Source organism: Ascoidea rubescens (assembly GCF_001661345.1).
Source record: "Ascoidea rubescens DSM 1968 unplaced genomic scaffold ASCRUscaffold_3, whole genome shotgun sequence".
In the NCBI taxonomy this organism is placed as follows: domain Eukaryota; kingdom Fungi; phylum Ascomycota; class Saccharomycetes; order Ascoideales; family Ascoideaceae; genus Ascoidea; species Ascoidea rubescens.
In genome coordinates this window covers 977,247-991,807 of record NW_017962915.1, presented here as the reverse complement: position 1 = coordinate 991,807, position 14,561 = coordinate 977,247, and the positions used below count along the sequence as shown (strand labels likewise).

At 34.1% G+C, this 14,561-nt stretch overlaps 8 protein-coding genes across 8 annotated transcripts; 4 read left to right on the top strand and 4 right to left on the bottom strand.

Annotated features, from left to right (window-relative positions):
• Positions 1–852: 852 nt before the first annotated feature.
• On the top strand, positions 853–2,839 carry YVC1 (Yvc1p; the record flags this gene model as incomplete). The annotated part of the gene is made up of 1 exon (XM_020191169.1): positions 853–2,839. Exon 1 carries the CDS (start codon positions 887–889, stop codon positions 2,837–2,839), a length of 1,953 nt encoding a protein of 650 aa, XP_020048851.1. The 5' UTR covers positions 853–886.
• A 947-nt stretch (positions 2,840–3,786) lies between these two features.
• Positions 3,787–5,469, top strand: DIT2 (putative cytochrome P450; the record flags this gene model as incomplete). The annotated part of the gene is made up of 2 exons (XM_020189696.1): positions 3,787–5,316; positions 5,392–5,469. Coding segments are annotated over 2 exons (1,608 nt in total), but the record flags the coding sequence as incomplete, so codon positions are not given.
• Positions 5,470–5,633: 164 nt separating this feature from the next.
• ASCRUDRAFT_135828 (alpha/beta-hydrolase) lies at positions 5,634–6,962 on the bottom strand. The gene has a single exon (XM_020189099.1). The coding sequence runs from the start codon at positions 6,896–6,898 to the stop codon at positions 5,783–5,785; it is 1,116 nt and encodes a 371-aa protein (XP_020048849.1). The 5' UTR covers positions 6,899–6,962; the 3' UTR covers positions 5,634–5,782.
• Positions 6,963–7,121: 159 nt separating this feature from the next.
• ASCRUDRAFT_74901 (ceramidase) lies at positions 7,122–8,401 on the bottom strand. The gene has a single exon (XM_020192861.1). It carries the CDS (start codon positions 8,070–8,072, stop codon positions 7,200–7,202), a length of 873 nt encoding a protein of 290 aa, XP_020048848.1. The 5' UTR covers positions 8,073–8,401; the 3' UTR covers positions 7,122–7,199.
• ASCRUDRAFT_74900 (uncharacterized protein) lies at positions 8,389–10,956 on the bottom strand. The gene has a single exon (XM_020192860.1). The coding sequence runs from the start codon at positions 10,467–10,469 to the stop codon at positions 8,478–8,480; it is 1,992 nt and encodes a 663-aa protein (XP_020048847.1). The 5' UTR covers positions 10,470–10,956; the 3' UTR covers positions 8,389–8,477.
• On the bottom strand, positions 10,783–11,193 carry ASCRUDRAFT_7093 (histone H3; the record flags this gene model as incomplete). The annotated part of the gene is made up of 1 exon (XM_020191862.1): positions 10,783–11,193. One exon carries the CDS (start codon positions 11,191–11,193, stop codon positions 10,783–10,785), a length of 411 nt encoding a protein of 136 aa, XP_020048846.1.
• A 412-nt stretch (positions 11,194–11,605) lies between these two features.
• ASCRUDRAFT_80027 (histone H4) lies at positions 11,606–11,917 on the top strand (the record flags this gene model as incomplete). The annotated part of the gene is made up of 1 exon (XM_020194452.1): positions 11,606–11,917. The coding sequence occupies one exon, from the start codon at positions 11,606–11,608 to the stop codon at positions 11,915–11,917; it is 312 nt and encodes a 103-aa protein (XP_020048845.1).
• An 867-nt stretch (positions 11,918–12,784) lies between these two features.
• ASCRUDRAFT_25044 (uncharacterized protein) lies at positions 12,785–13,897 on the top strand (the record flags this gene model as incomplete). Its single annotated transcript, XM_020189883.1, has 1 exon — positions 12,785–13,897. A coding segment is annotated over one exon (1,113 nt), but the record flags the coding sequence as incomplete, so codon positions are not given.
• Between the last annotated feature and the right edge of the window lie 664 nt (positions 13,898–14,561).

The following is a 14,561-nucleotide window of genomic DNA, read 5'->3' as shown; positions in this document are numbered from 1 at the left end:
AATGTGTTCCAAGTCTTAATTGATATAAATCCTTTTGGTAAAAACCTTCCCTGGCAAGTTCTTTGATGGTTTATATTAGTCTATTGATTTTTTCTTTTTTTTTTAAAGAATTTTTCTTTGAAAACCGGTGTTTTTTTCAGAGTATGTTTTTCAGATCTAGGATCCAAGAAACCAGTTGGAAACAATGAGAAATAAAGTGCTGTTTCAACGTTGTAAACAGAGAAATAGCTGGGACAAGAATCGAAATATAACCAGTGTATCAATCCAGAAATTTCGGAAGTGGTAGCTTTCTGTTTGTAGTTGGCAAAATAAGAAAGCTAAACTGAAGAGCGAAGCCAAATAAGGATGCAAAGGAAGATAACCAGAAGGACTGTAGTCGAGTCTCGAAACAAATCTAGCTAGTTGTGATACAGCTCAAATACCAACGAGGTGTGTAGAGGCCACTTCTTGAAGACTTTGAAGATCCAGGTGCACAAGCTGGTGAATTGGTGTTGTTGGTTGTTGATTCTCTGCTCAATTGGCAGTTGAGCGCCTTTTCTCTTCAGAAAACGAGCGCCTCCTGCAAATCTCTCCGGCGATTGGCTCTTTGTGACCGTGCCCTTTGCTGCGCACCGGTCTCATATCTACGCACCCTTTGCCGCGGTCCTGAAGATAACCCTTGGACCACGTGATCTAAGGGCACTTTGGAGAGCAGAAATTGACTGTTACCTGGTGCGTCTGAAGACGCGTTTCTCTGCATTTCTCTACAGGTCGACTCCTGCAGCAGCCACCCCCACCTCTGGTCCTCGTTTCATTAGTGGCTATCTGAAATTGCTAATATTACTTTAAATATCAACAATTTCGCCTATTCCACAACAACAATTTTTTGGCTACTGCTGTTGCTGAGATGGATATAGAGGTTCCGTATTCGTCCTTGATTGATGACGTTGAAAGCACTGAGTTTCCTGTGCCTTCTCCTCGCCAGGTCTTGAGAATTGCGCTCAACGTTAAATATGTCATCGACCAGATTATCCAGATCCAATATGAACCTGATTTGCTTACCTGTCCAGACTCCAGAATCATAAACCAGAAAGCTGTTCGTTTGGTTTTAGAAGCTGCTGGGGGAAAAGGAGATGGTGCACCAAACTCATCTTCTAGAAAATATAGGGCTCCCTTGATTTTTTGCTTGTTGAAAATTTGCTGGTGGAACTACAAGCTATCTTTGACTGAACTACACGATGCTGAATTGTACCAGTCCCGACTAATTGCTTCTCAACAACTAGCAAAGTTGATTATTGAGAACGAAGAAGACGAGAAATACTTGTTCATTAATATGCTCTGCAAGAGATATAGAATAACTTTAAACGACCGTGACTCTGTGCCTTTAAATGCTCTTGAATTGGCTGTTGATCAACATTCTACAATCATCATAGGCTCTTCGGGTTATCAGCGCTGCATGAAATGGTTGTGGAGAGGTTGGATTGTTCAAAGCGAAAACGATCCCTCGTCTTACGAACTATACAAAGACATTAGCTCAACAAGTTTCTTAAAACATTTCAATCCCGACAGAATTAAATCCCCATTGTACCAATATATCTTGGAGATTTTCTTCTCTTTGGTCTATTTGCTTATATTCACTTTTGTTATCAATTCTCATGTTGGCTCAAACTCAATGACTGCTTTTGAGACCTTATTTATTATCTTTACTGCCGGCCTAATTCTAGATGAAATAACAAAATTGTACCACGTTGGTTATTACTACATTGGCTTTTGGAATGTATTTAACGATTTCATGTACATCCTCATAATAATCTGGTTCGTTATAAGATGCTATGGATTATCAAAGGATACTTCCGAATTGCGTGATAAATATGATGAATTTAGTTACTACATATTATCCTGTGTTTCCCCTCTTATCTGGTCAAGATTGCTACTATACTTGGATGCTCAGAAATTCGTTGGTGTCATGATTGTTGTCTTAAAAGTCATGATGAAGGAATCCGCTTTATTTTTCTTTTTACTTGTAATTGTAATTGCAGGTTTCTTGCAAGGTTTTATTGGTTTAGATACTGCTGATGGGAAAAGAGACGTAACAGATTTGGTTGTTGGTGTAATGCTACGAACAGTTATTGACGGTGGTGAATTTGATGTTTTAGATCAATTCACTCCTCCCTTTGGTAATTTACTCTACTCAATTTATGCCTTTGTTGTTGCCGTTATCCTATTAAACATCTTGGTTGCATTATACAATACTGCCTATCAAGATATTTATGATAATGCTTTGGATGAATTTATGGCAATTGTCGCTCATAAAACATTAAGATACATCAGAGCCCCCGATGAAAACGTTTTTGTTCCTCCATTAAACTTAATCGAAATCGCTGTTATCCCCTTGGGCTGGTTTCTAGATAAAAGAAACTATAAATATATCAATGACACTTTAATGAGTTTCTTGTATTCTCCTTTTCTATTATACATTTCTTTTAGAGAAGTCAAAGATGCTAAAAGAGTTCAATATAATAGATTCAAGAAAACTTGTGATGACGCCAACGAATATGACTATGAATGGGACCTTCAAGACGGTTATTATAGTGGCGATGAAGATTTACAGGATGCTCAAAACAGAATTGCAAGAGGTTTAAGAGCTCAAAATTTGGCAGAAAGTTCTGACCCGGAATTTTTAATCGACTTTAAAAGCTTTAAAAAGAAAGTTCAAAATCTTGTTCCTCCAATCGAAAAGGGTGAGGATTCTGGTGTAGGTTGGCAACAATATGCCCTTTATAAAAAAATCGAAGATTTAACCGATCTAGTGTTTGAGTTAAAAGAAGAAATTAAGACTTTAAAAACTAAAAATGAATAAAAAAAAAATTAAAAACTGTTTTACTTTATTTATTTATTTATTTACTATTAACTTTCGTTTTCAAAATTTAAAACTAAATATACGTTTATTGTGCCAATAATTAAACAATTAAAGACTAAAAATTGATCTCCCATTCTTGACTTAAAAATAATTTGAAGTTTATGAACATTTCTGTAAACCACGAATAAAAAAAGTATGCAATGCCTCAATTAATACCTCATAGTTCGATATTTCAAATGCAAATTTATTCGTTAAAACTATAATCAACAGATATTAAAATTTTATTTTTGCACATCTAACCAAAAAGGTAATGCAAAGAGAAATTATAAGCTAGTCGAATTGATTATCTTTGTACATAATTATTTTTATATGTTTATCAAGAACTTAATTATGTTATCTCTTGATTGTATACAATTGCAAAATTTAATTCGTACAACATTTAGTGCAAACAAAATCTATTTTTTTTGCTTATTCTTTAATAATAAAGTTTTTTAAAAATATTGACAATTTGAATGTCTTTTGAAACATCTATTGGTAAAAGCATTTTATTTTTTAATAATGATCAAGCTCAAATATTTAATGTTTCTGAAAATTAATATTCTTTCATATTAAATCCAAAATAAACAAACCATTTTTATCATTTTAATCTAATAGAGTTATTTATGCATTAACATGCATATACTACTCAACATCCGAGGGTAGGGGTTTCAAGTATCTTCTGTAAGCACGTTTTTAAAGCTCTCTTGCAGACCCCTGTATGTTTTGGCGAAAAGACAAGCAATAAGAAAATGTCTTATCTTCTCCAGTCTTTACGCCAATCGGAAATTTTCCTTTTTTTGATGACTTCTCAGTTGGTTGATGAGAATATATAAGGATATAGGTTTATGCTTGTGGCTTTTTTTTTTTTTTTTTTTTTTTTCAACTGCTCTATCTCAAAGGAAAAAATGAGTGTTCTTGTTGAATATCCATTCGTTTCTGGTTTGGCTTTAATCTTTTTCTATTTTCTTTATTCTTACTGTATTTATCCATTATATCTCAACCCATTGAGGAAAATACCAGGACCGATTAGTTTTAAACTATCGAAAATTCCTATTTACAATTCACAAAGATTGGAACAAAGAAATGAGCTAATCGACAAACTTCATTTGAAATTCGGACCCATAGTTCAAGTTGCTCCAAATGAGTTATCATTTAATGACCCAGATTATATTAAATTATTTTATATTAAAAAAAATTTACCAAGATCGGATTTTTATTCTAATTTTCAGAATTATGATAAACCAAATATGTTTTCTTCAATTGATAATAAATATCATTTATCTATTAAAAAGAAATTGACAAATTTGTACTCAAAATCTGCAATTTATCAGCCTTCGAGTATAAAGTTTTTAAATAGCAAAATGTTGCAATTAATTAAATTAATTCTGGCTGATATTAATAGTAATGAAAAACTATCTATAAACGTTTATTCTTTATTCAATGCTTTAGCTATGGATGTTATAACGTTTTATGAGCTAGGCTCTACAGTCAATTCTAATCTTTTGGAAAATGAACAACAAAGAGAAGTGATACTAAAAGGTTATAGACAGCAATCATCTATGTGGTTTTATACAACTCTATTGCCAGGATTATGGAATTTTGCTGCTTCAAATGAAATTATTAACAATTCTAAATTGATTAGAAGTTGGTTAATAGAGAAGATTAATTATCTTGATAAAAATAAAGATTCATTAATCTTTAATGATAATGCTGAATCTGGCATAACATCTGTGATCTCAAAATTATATCAAAATGATATTAGAGGTTTAACCTCGGCAAGTGAATTAAGCGATCATATTGCTGCTGGTCATGAAACCACTGGAATAACATTAAGCTATATTGCCTGGCAATTATCGAGACCAATTAATGAGGAAATTCAATTAAAATTGAGAAATGAATTATTAAATAGTTTTGAACAGAGCTCTTCTTTTTCTTCTTCTTCTAAGCCTAAATTGCCAACATTAAAGATTAGCGATATTGACAAATTATCATATTTAAATGCAGTTATCGATGAGGCGTTTAGATTACATGCAGCAATTCCAGGCTCTGAACCAAGAAGTGTTGATTGCGATGATTATTATGTCAACTTAAACAATGAGAAAAAAGAGGAAATAAAAGTTCATATACCCAAGGGAACGATTGTTTCATTACAACCTTGGTCAACCCATCGAGATTTTAGAATATTTCCCAATCCAAATAAATTTATACCCGAGAGATGGATAAAGTTTGATAATGAGACAGAGGAAGAGTTTAGGAAAAGGATATTTAATATGAAAAAATACATGTTCCCATTTGGACAAGGAATTAAAATGTGTTTGGGGATGAATTTGGCTATTACAGAGATCAAGTTATGTTTGGCGTCGATTTATTTTAATTTTAAGACAAGTATTGACAAGAAATGGTGTTATGTTTTGAACAAAAACGAGACCAATGGAGATGTTTTAATGGGGTATGAAAGTGAGAAGTTTAGAACCAACTGTGGGATTGATTTGAAGAAATCTGAAGGATTAAAGACAGATGAAGTTATGATGAGTATGGCAGACAGTTATACAAGTAGACCGATGTATGATGAATGTTATTTAAAATTTGAATTAATAAATGAATAGTGTTATGTAAGTATAAATATAAATAAGAGTATTGATGTGAGTAGTAACTAAAATTGAACACAAAAGAGAAAGAAAAAAAAAAGTATCAATAAAATATAGTAAAACCTGTCAATGGTAAAGAGAATAAGAAAAAAACAACAACAAAAGTCAACAATGAAAAACAATGAAAATAATAATCTAACTTAAAAACAACCGGATAAAAGATTAATGAAATGAGTAAATTAAAGTAAAATGTGAAAATGTGAATTTTTTAGTCTTTAGTTGCTTTTTTTTTTTTATCATTGATTAGTTGTTAATGTCATTGATTAGTTGTTAATAATTTAACAAATTGAATAATATCGTTAATTTCTTGATCGTTGGCACTATGGTTTAGGTTTTTATAAACTGAGTAATTTACAATTGGTAATTTAAAGTCTTCTTTTAATATAAAATTAGAACGTTTTGATAATTTGAATTTGATTGCATTATCCTTTTTACCATGAGCTAAAAAAATAGGAGTATTAAAATTTTGAATGAGTAAATTTAGTAAATGAGGATTATTTGAATTATTTTTGTTGCTGTTATTTGATTCATCGGATGAAGGAAGAGCATAATCAAAGGGTCTTTTGATGGGGATACTTAAAAGTTGGAATAATTGGTTATTGTTTAAATTAAAGCGATTTGAATAATTTTTAAGAATTGATTTGATTTGTTGATCTGATTCCATGAACGGGTAAGTGTTTATGTCATTTGAGTCAAAAGAGGTAGAGTCATTATTATTGTTAATGTTATTAGTAAGAGTAGGAGCATTAGCAGGAGTATTAGTATCAGTAGGAGTAGGAGTAGGAGTAGTAGTATTGTTATTAGTATTAATGGGGTTATTAGCACTGGTAGTGTTACTGAATAAATGTTGTTGCAAATTTAAATTCAATTGGTAATTTTTCAAATAATTTAAAAATTTTATTCTTTTAATTTCAAGGATGTCCCATATGGTGTTGATAATTGGGATGTAACCACTAAGAGCGATGACTCCACCAATTTTGAAATTTAATAACAAGTTAGTTAAGATGCTTAAAGCGCAGCCCTGAGAGAAGCCACCGATAAAGATATTTTCAGGTTTGACGTTGAAGTTTCGAATCTCTGAGTTGATCAACGATATTAAAAAGTTAATGGAGTTTAGTATGCCATTTACGTCTTCATCAAAAAACACGTTTTCGATTGACTTCAAGTCGTACCAAGAAGTTATGTCCAAGTCGAAATTTAGAGATAGGGGAGACTGAGGAGCATCAGGAAATATGAAGTTGATGTTTGTTATATTGTGAGCGTAGAAGGAGTTTTTGAGAAATGTCCAACCATTTCCCTCGTCACCAAGACCATGAAGAAATACGAGCGAGTAGGAGTTTTCAGGAATATCTGTGGAGGGTATTCTGATCATGTTTAAGAAGAAGTGGAAGAACAAGCACGACAGATAAAGACAAGGACGTGAGATAAAGGAGATGGATATATATGGTTCCAATACAGCAACGATAAGTGTTTGAGCATGGTCTCAAAATGATCCAATTTTGCACGACATTGACGGGTGACTAATCCGCCACGCTGATTGGCCACAGACATCCACACTTTGGGGCGCATTTCTATGCAGCGTCGCCATCGGCGTGGTGCTTTCGAGGACGTATTTATTAGAGATAAGAGAAGGAGAGAAATATATATGAGTGTCTATGATGGGACTTTGGGTCTTAGCAGCTCTTGCTTTTGTTCATTTGCTGGGGCACATTGGTCTTGAGCACAACCTCAGGCAAGCACTTGCAGTGCCAGATCAACGCGTACTGATCCTGGACGCCTATCTCAAAGCATCTGAGAAACTCCAAGAAGATAACAAAGTTGTAGACACCAATGCCGGTGAAAATGTGCCACCATCCATGGCCTTCTATTAGCATTCCATAGGGCAAACCAACCTGTCTACGAAGCTCGATGAAAAAATCGCAATAGATGTTATCAAGATTCCAGCACAAAAACCCCAAGTTGAATGTCCAGACACCGATCATCATTGATCTGTACAAATGGTTCCATTGCTTCTGGTATTTCAATCGGTCGACTTTTTTGGTTAACTGATATGACTTGTAAACAACCAACACATTGAGCAAAGCGTAAGCGACTTGTTGGTAGATCGAATTTCTCAATTCAATATAAATAAGCGTCAACACAACCAATACTGAAACAAGTGTACCAGCAAACCATTTTCTATTTCGAAGGGTCATGTTACTTGAATATAACGACCAAAATGGAACACAAGTGGCATATACCATGGGTAATTCATCCAATAATTGATAGTGATATAGAAGAGTCATATGAAATAACCATGAACCGATTCCAACTACGCAAAATAGGAAAAAAGTCAACTGGAACCTCTTTTCTAGCTTATTCTTGTGGGTGGAGTACATGGAGTAGATCGAGACTGCGATATAAAGCGAATTGGTAAGAGTGTTGATGAACTCTGCAATGTATGGAGATATAACATTATTTTCTTCACAAAATTCTATCGATGATGTTGGCTTGCCCCAGTAACTTTTGAAGGGTTGTGTAGGATATTCGATTGCAAAGGGCAACATTTTCTGCTTGCTAGATTGATGGTGGAAGTAAAAACAGTAAGAAAAAACCCAGTATATATAAGTTTCAAGCCTGCTCTTTGATTCACATAACACAACCGGGCACGAACAGCAAAAGAAACAGAAAAAGCAGAAAAAGAAGAAGCAATAAAGAGTTCTTTTGTATCGCTTGTTGGGTTGGTTCCAGCACCTTCGGGGCTATTGCGATAAAGTTGCCGGAGAAGAGCCGAAGCTTCCGGCTCCTTGCGGAAATAACGAAAATAATTTACCAAAAATGGACCAAAAACAAAAATAACGAAAACGACACAAAAAGAGTCTAGTGAATTGTTCTATACAGTCTATACAGTCTATACAGTGTGAGGTATTTGAAGCGTTTCTACTGCTTCTGTTGCTTTTGCTGTCTCTGTTTCAACCAATAGGTGTTTTGGCAAAGCACCCATCTTTGAGCAAGATTTTGCAGATCTTCAGCAACACTTCTACCTGGATTGGCTTTACGGAATAACTCTCTCCATCCACACTGAGATAATAATCTTTATCAACGTTTTTTGGGATCAATCTAAAACCTTTAATTTTTGAGTAATTAACATGTTCATTTATCAATGATGAACCGTTTTCAATGTCCAACAAAAATCCAGCTTTCTTAACAAACGACAAGTTGCTGTTCATGTAAACAAAATCAATTAATCCATCATCCGGTAAACATGTTGGGAAAAATGGTACATTATTTGACATGTAAGGCATTTTTCCAGTATATAAGATTCCAAGGTTGTTCAAGTCGTAATTAATTAATGACTCCCAACCATCATTATTATTTAACGGTTTATTCAATTTAGGAAATTTCAAATTAAATGAATCATCAGTCAATGTTAATTCCGAGTTGTTATTCCTATTCCTATTCCTATTGCTATTGCTATTGCTATTGCTATCGTAGTTCAATTGGAAATGCTCTTTAATTTCTTCTCGGTCATTATTAATAAAATAATTCAAATATAAATCACAGGGATATTTGGATTTTTTAATAACTTGAATCAAAACTCCTATATCAAATCTTAATGGCCCACACCACCTTAACCACTCTGTACCAATATCTCCGTACGCGATTATTCCGTAATTTTGTGATAAAAATGATAAAGTAACTTCTTCGTCACCATCGTCATTATAGCTATGGTTATCATTGATTAATTGTGTACATGCCATTAAATCAGATATAACATATGGGGATTTAACCAATGATAAAGTCGCAAATGAAAGATTATTAGTATGGTGACAGGATATCGACATTCCATTGCCCGAACCACAAGGTAACTGAGTTATGACCAAATTTTGAAAACATTCAATTTTATCATCTCTGTTATATAACCCATTAATTACTTCATAAGGAATTCCGTCTCCTGAAGCACAGCAAATTATATCAAATTTCAATAACTCGTCATGCTCAAAGTTTTTAATTATATCTGTGGCATGTTTATAGTAATTGGTTTTAAAAACTTTGTAATTTATACAGGGAATTGAATCCAAAATGGGTTTACTAAATTTGTTAAACATATCCAACGCAGAGCCCTTACCACCATGAGGGTTGATTAATATTAGTATAGATTTCTCCATTTTAAAGGTATCCTTATAGGATAGATTTAAGATTTGGGAGATTAAACCTCTTGTATTATCATTATTATCAAATTGATCAAGACTAGTTGTAGCATTATCTAAAGAAGATGAAGAAGTGATTTCGGTGATTGTGTTTTTAGAACTATCTTTATAGTTGATTATTTTTGAATTAAAATGACTTTTATTATTATTGCAATTGATATTATCATCAAATAAAAGGTGTATATGAGATGGATATAAATGTTTCTTATACAAACGTAAATAGGTTAGTTTAATCTTCATGTAAGTACTATTATCATTATTATTTTTGTTATTATTATTATTAATATTGTTATTGTTTTTATTGATTGAATCTGCCCATAATATATCATGATAAGGTATAAAATCTGGAATGGGTAAATTTTTAAGAGATTTTTTAATCAAATTTTCATTATCATTATCATTATTATTATTATCATTATCATTATCATTATAGCCGTTTTCAATATCATTAATAGCAATGGAATTACAAAAATTTAAATAAGAAAAAAAGGATTTTTTGTTATAAGAAACAGGATCATCAAAATAAGCATTGTCATATACTTTATCATTAATTGAAAAGTGTTGATCGATTATTTCAATTCCATCATTCTGAGAGGATATTGTTGCTTTGAACCACATAATGGTATCATAATTGTTATTATTATTATTATTATCAACAATGTAATCTTCAGAAGATAGTAGATTGGAGTCTGAGTTGGAATCAATAGTATCTGAGTAGTTGATTCTGTAAGGGTTGGTGGTATTATAGGCCATTAGGACAATTAAGAGAGAGAAACAGAAAAGACAAGAAGGTGGGACAGAGATCAAAGAGACAGAAGAGAAAGAGGCAGCAGGTAGTGGTAGAAAAGATGGAGAGATAAAGAAAAAAGCAGTTCCACAAGGTTATTCGGTGCCGATTTTCCGAGCGCAACCTAAAGTGATTATGTTGCGTGCATTTTAAAGGAGTGCAATATAGGTCTACGGTAGATAGTAAGAAGAGAAAGAATATTTATAATACAAAGAAAAATTAAAGGGAGTAAGCAGAGTTATAGAGATATGAAAAGTAGATACAGCTTAAGAAAACAGCTTAAGAACGTTCGCCTCTTAATCTTCTGGCCAATTGGATATCTTTCTTTTGGATGGTGACTCTTTTGGCGTGGATAGCACATAAGTTGGTGTCTTCAAACAAGGAGACCAAGTAGGCTTCAACAGATTCTTGGAGAGCACCAATAGCAGAACTTTGGAATCTCAAGTCAGTCTTGAAATCCTGAGCAATTTCTCTGACTAATCTTTGGAAAGGCAATTTTCTGATCAACAATTCAGTGGATTTTTGGAATCTTCTGATTTCTCTTAAAGCAACGGTACCTGGCTTATATCTGTGGGGTTTCTTGACACCACCGGTAGATGGAGCAGATTTTCTGGCAGCCTTGGAGGCTAATTGTTTTCTTGGGGCCTTACCACCAGTAGACTTTCTTGCGGTTTGTTTAGTACGAGCCATTGTGAGACAGATGAGGATTAGATACTTGTAGAATGATAATCGAGTGTGATGAGTAGAAGGAACGAGATAAGCAGTGGAGGAAAAGAGGATAATTTATATTGTGTTGGTGAAGGGCAGCTGTGTGTTTGTTTGTTTACGCCTCATGAAAAAGTAAACAGAAAGGCGCGTTATGTTAGTGCTGAAATGTTTCGCAGGTGGTGTATATCTCAGCACATTTAAATTGCAGTGTTTTCTGGGAGCGGCAGCAGAGCGAAGAGAGAGTTTATAAATAGCTCGATTTCTGCTGAGGTTGTGTTAGGAGAGAAGCTCTACCACAATTATTCGTACCCGTAAACAACTACTATTACAACTCATTATTCATTATTATTACTACTCATTACTACTCATTACAAATAACCTATAACTTATAATCATGTCTGGTCGTGGAAAAGGAGGAAAAGGTCTTGGAAAAGGAGGAGCCAAACGTCATAGAAAGATTCTTAGAGACAACATTCAAGGCATTACTAAACCTGCTATCAGAAGATTAGCCAGAAGAGGTGGTGTCAAACGTATCTCAGCTTTGATTTACGAAGAAGTTAGGAACGTTCTTAAATCGTTTTTGGAAAATGTTATCAGAGACGCTGTTACCTATACTGAGCACGCAAAGAGAAAGACAGTCACTTCATTAGATGTTGTGTATGCATTGAAAAGACAAGGAAGAACATTATATGGTTTCGGTGGTTAAGCCATGTCGGTGTGATTGCTATTATATATTCAATTCTAAATATCTTTACGTTCTTTTGTCTTCTTTGATTTGTATTCTATAGATTTGTATCCTATCAGCTGGTGTTTAATATTATAACTTGATATTGAAAAATAAAATAAAAACAAAAGCTGTAGCTTTATATTTATTTCATTTTTTTTCTTTTTAAATCATGGGTTCTTCAGTTCAGTTCAGTTCAGATGTTTTCCGTTTTTTTCCACACCTTCGGCAGCCGAACGCTTATTTTTTCCCATTTGGATAAAAGATCCTTTTGGTCAGAAAGCGCTCAGAACGAAGAATATATCCATTTCAGAGTGTCTTGTGCAGGAAGGCAGAGCCGTTGAACAGGACCCTCTGCAAGCAGGCCAGTGTTAGAGTAGTAAGTGGAGGGGGGCTGTCTAAGAGCGTGCCGTAGGGCAGTGAGGGTGGATATGGGCGCGAAAACCCGATTGATTTGAGGAAGGCCTCGATATGATTATCGGTATAATGTGAGAAAGCAATCACGAATAGATTGAAATAGAATCTATAAAATTGGATTGAATTTTAATTGAGAGTCATTTGAATCAAAGAGTGGTGAAATGAGACTATATTAGCAAGATAAATATGCAAAAATAATATATATTAAACAGTTTCAAACAAACTGGAGAAGAAGAATCGGAGTTTTAGTAAAGCAATATTCATATTTATTCATATTCACTAGTAGTATTCAGTAATAAAAGTAAATATTACGATAATTATTACAATAATTATAATAATATTCCGAATTAATTGATTGATTGACTGATTGATAGATTTTCTTTCTTTTTCTTTCTTTTTTAGCTTTTTTGGTTTTTTCTTTGGTAATAGATAATGAGTGGTGATACGTATTATTTATCACCTCATGAGGCAGCTTTGGCATTGGTTGCAACAGCAATGAAAAAGAGCCGAATGAAGTTGATAACGTTGATAATTAGTTCTATTATTGGAGGAGCACTTTTTTCGACTGGGGGAATGTTGCATTTGATGGTTCAGTCGAACAATGCTGAGCTTTACAAGGAGAATCCGGGGATGGTTCATTTGATGCAAGGACTAGTTTATCCGATAGGGTTATTTTATGTTGTGTTGATGGGGGTTGATTTATTTAATTCTAACATTTTATTTTTTTCGGTTGGGTTGTTGAGAAAGGCGATTTCAGTGATTGATTTGGTAATCAGTTTGGGGGTGAGCTGGGTGTTTAATTTAGTGAGCAATTTGTTTATTTGTTTTTTCATTTGCAAGTTGAGTAAAGTGACGTCGAGTGAGATGATGATTGCTGGGTCGATTCAGATTTTGGAGGATAAGATATCGTCGAGTTTCGGTGAGAATCTTATCAAGGGAATTGCAGGGAACTTTTATGTTTCGATAGCGATATATTTGCAAATTATGTGCAAGCCTATCCATGTGAGGTTGATGATGATGGTGTTGCCGGTTTTCACGTTTGTTTCGATGGGGTTTACGCATTCAGTTGCTGATATGTTTTTGTGTCCAATGGGGTTGTTTAATTACTACTACTACTATTATAATAAGGATGAGGATGGGGATGGGAATGAAATGGTGGATTATTCTGTGAAGATTCAAAAGTATGTTGTGAACGTGTTGATTTCGGGATCGATTGGGAATATAATTGGGGGAGTTGTGTTTGGGCTATTGATACCATTTTATTTGCACTTGTATGTGGTTGAGAGGGATAGCGAGTCGTTGGAGTTGCCAAAGTTTGAGATGAAGGATGAACAGCCTGAGTTGGGTGTGGATAGCAGAGTTGTTCGGATGGCTAGCAATGGTGAAAAGGACGATTACTCTGTAATGAGATTGAATACGAGAAGGTCTATGCATGGTTCGTCCAATTTAACGAGATCACCAACAGGAGTGTTTCCTGTGTATGGGATGGGAGAGCCATTAGCAAGAGAGCGAACAATAGCCTCAGCATTTTTCAAAAGAGATGAAAGTGGTAGTAGTGATAGGAACAACACTTCAAATGGCAATGGTAATGGCAATGAGAATGAGAATGAGAATGAGAATGAGAATGAGAATTTGGACATGGATCTGGATGAAAAGAAATTGGAGGAGTTATATTTGAGTGGAGGAATGAGAAGGGTGTTGAGTCGAGTGATAACCAACTCTAGAAATCTTAAATTTCATCGAAAAAAGCCTAAAGGCGAGAGTGATAATCACAATAGTAATACTGATGGTAATAGTAATGGTGTTGTTGATAGTGAGATTGATAATCTTGAGGTGGATCTTGAACAAGGGATAATAAGGTATGAAACCACTCAGGCTAATGAAGTAAATGAAGCGAGCAGTGTTGAGAGCCTTGATAGTGAGATCACATCTAATTTCAGTAATAAGAGTTCAGAAAGAGGTAAAATCGTTTGAAAGTGTTTAGAGTTGCTTAGAGACACTGGAATATTGGGCTGAAATGAGTGGATAAAGTTTGCATGTCTCAAAAACACACAGAGGAGCTGAAAGTGGTTTGAAGCTGTTGTGGAAGTGCTCTGGAACTGTGTTGGGACTGCTGTGGAAAGAGAGGCATTATATAGCAATACACTTGAGTGTTGAGTGTTGAGTAATGGGGAGATAAGAGATAACAGCGATAAGTAAAGGAATAGCA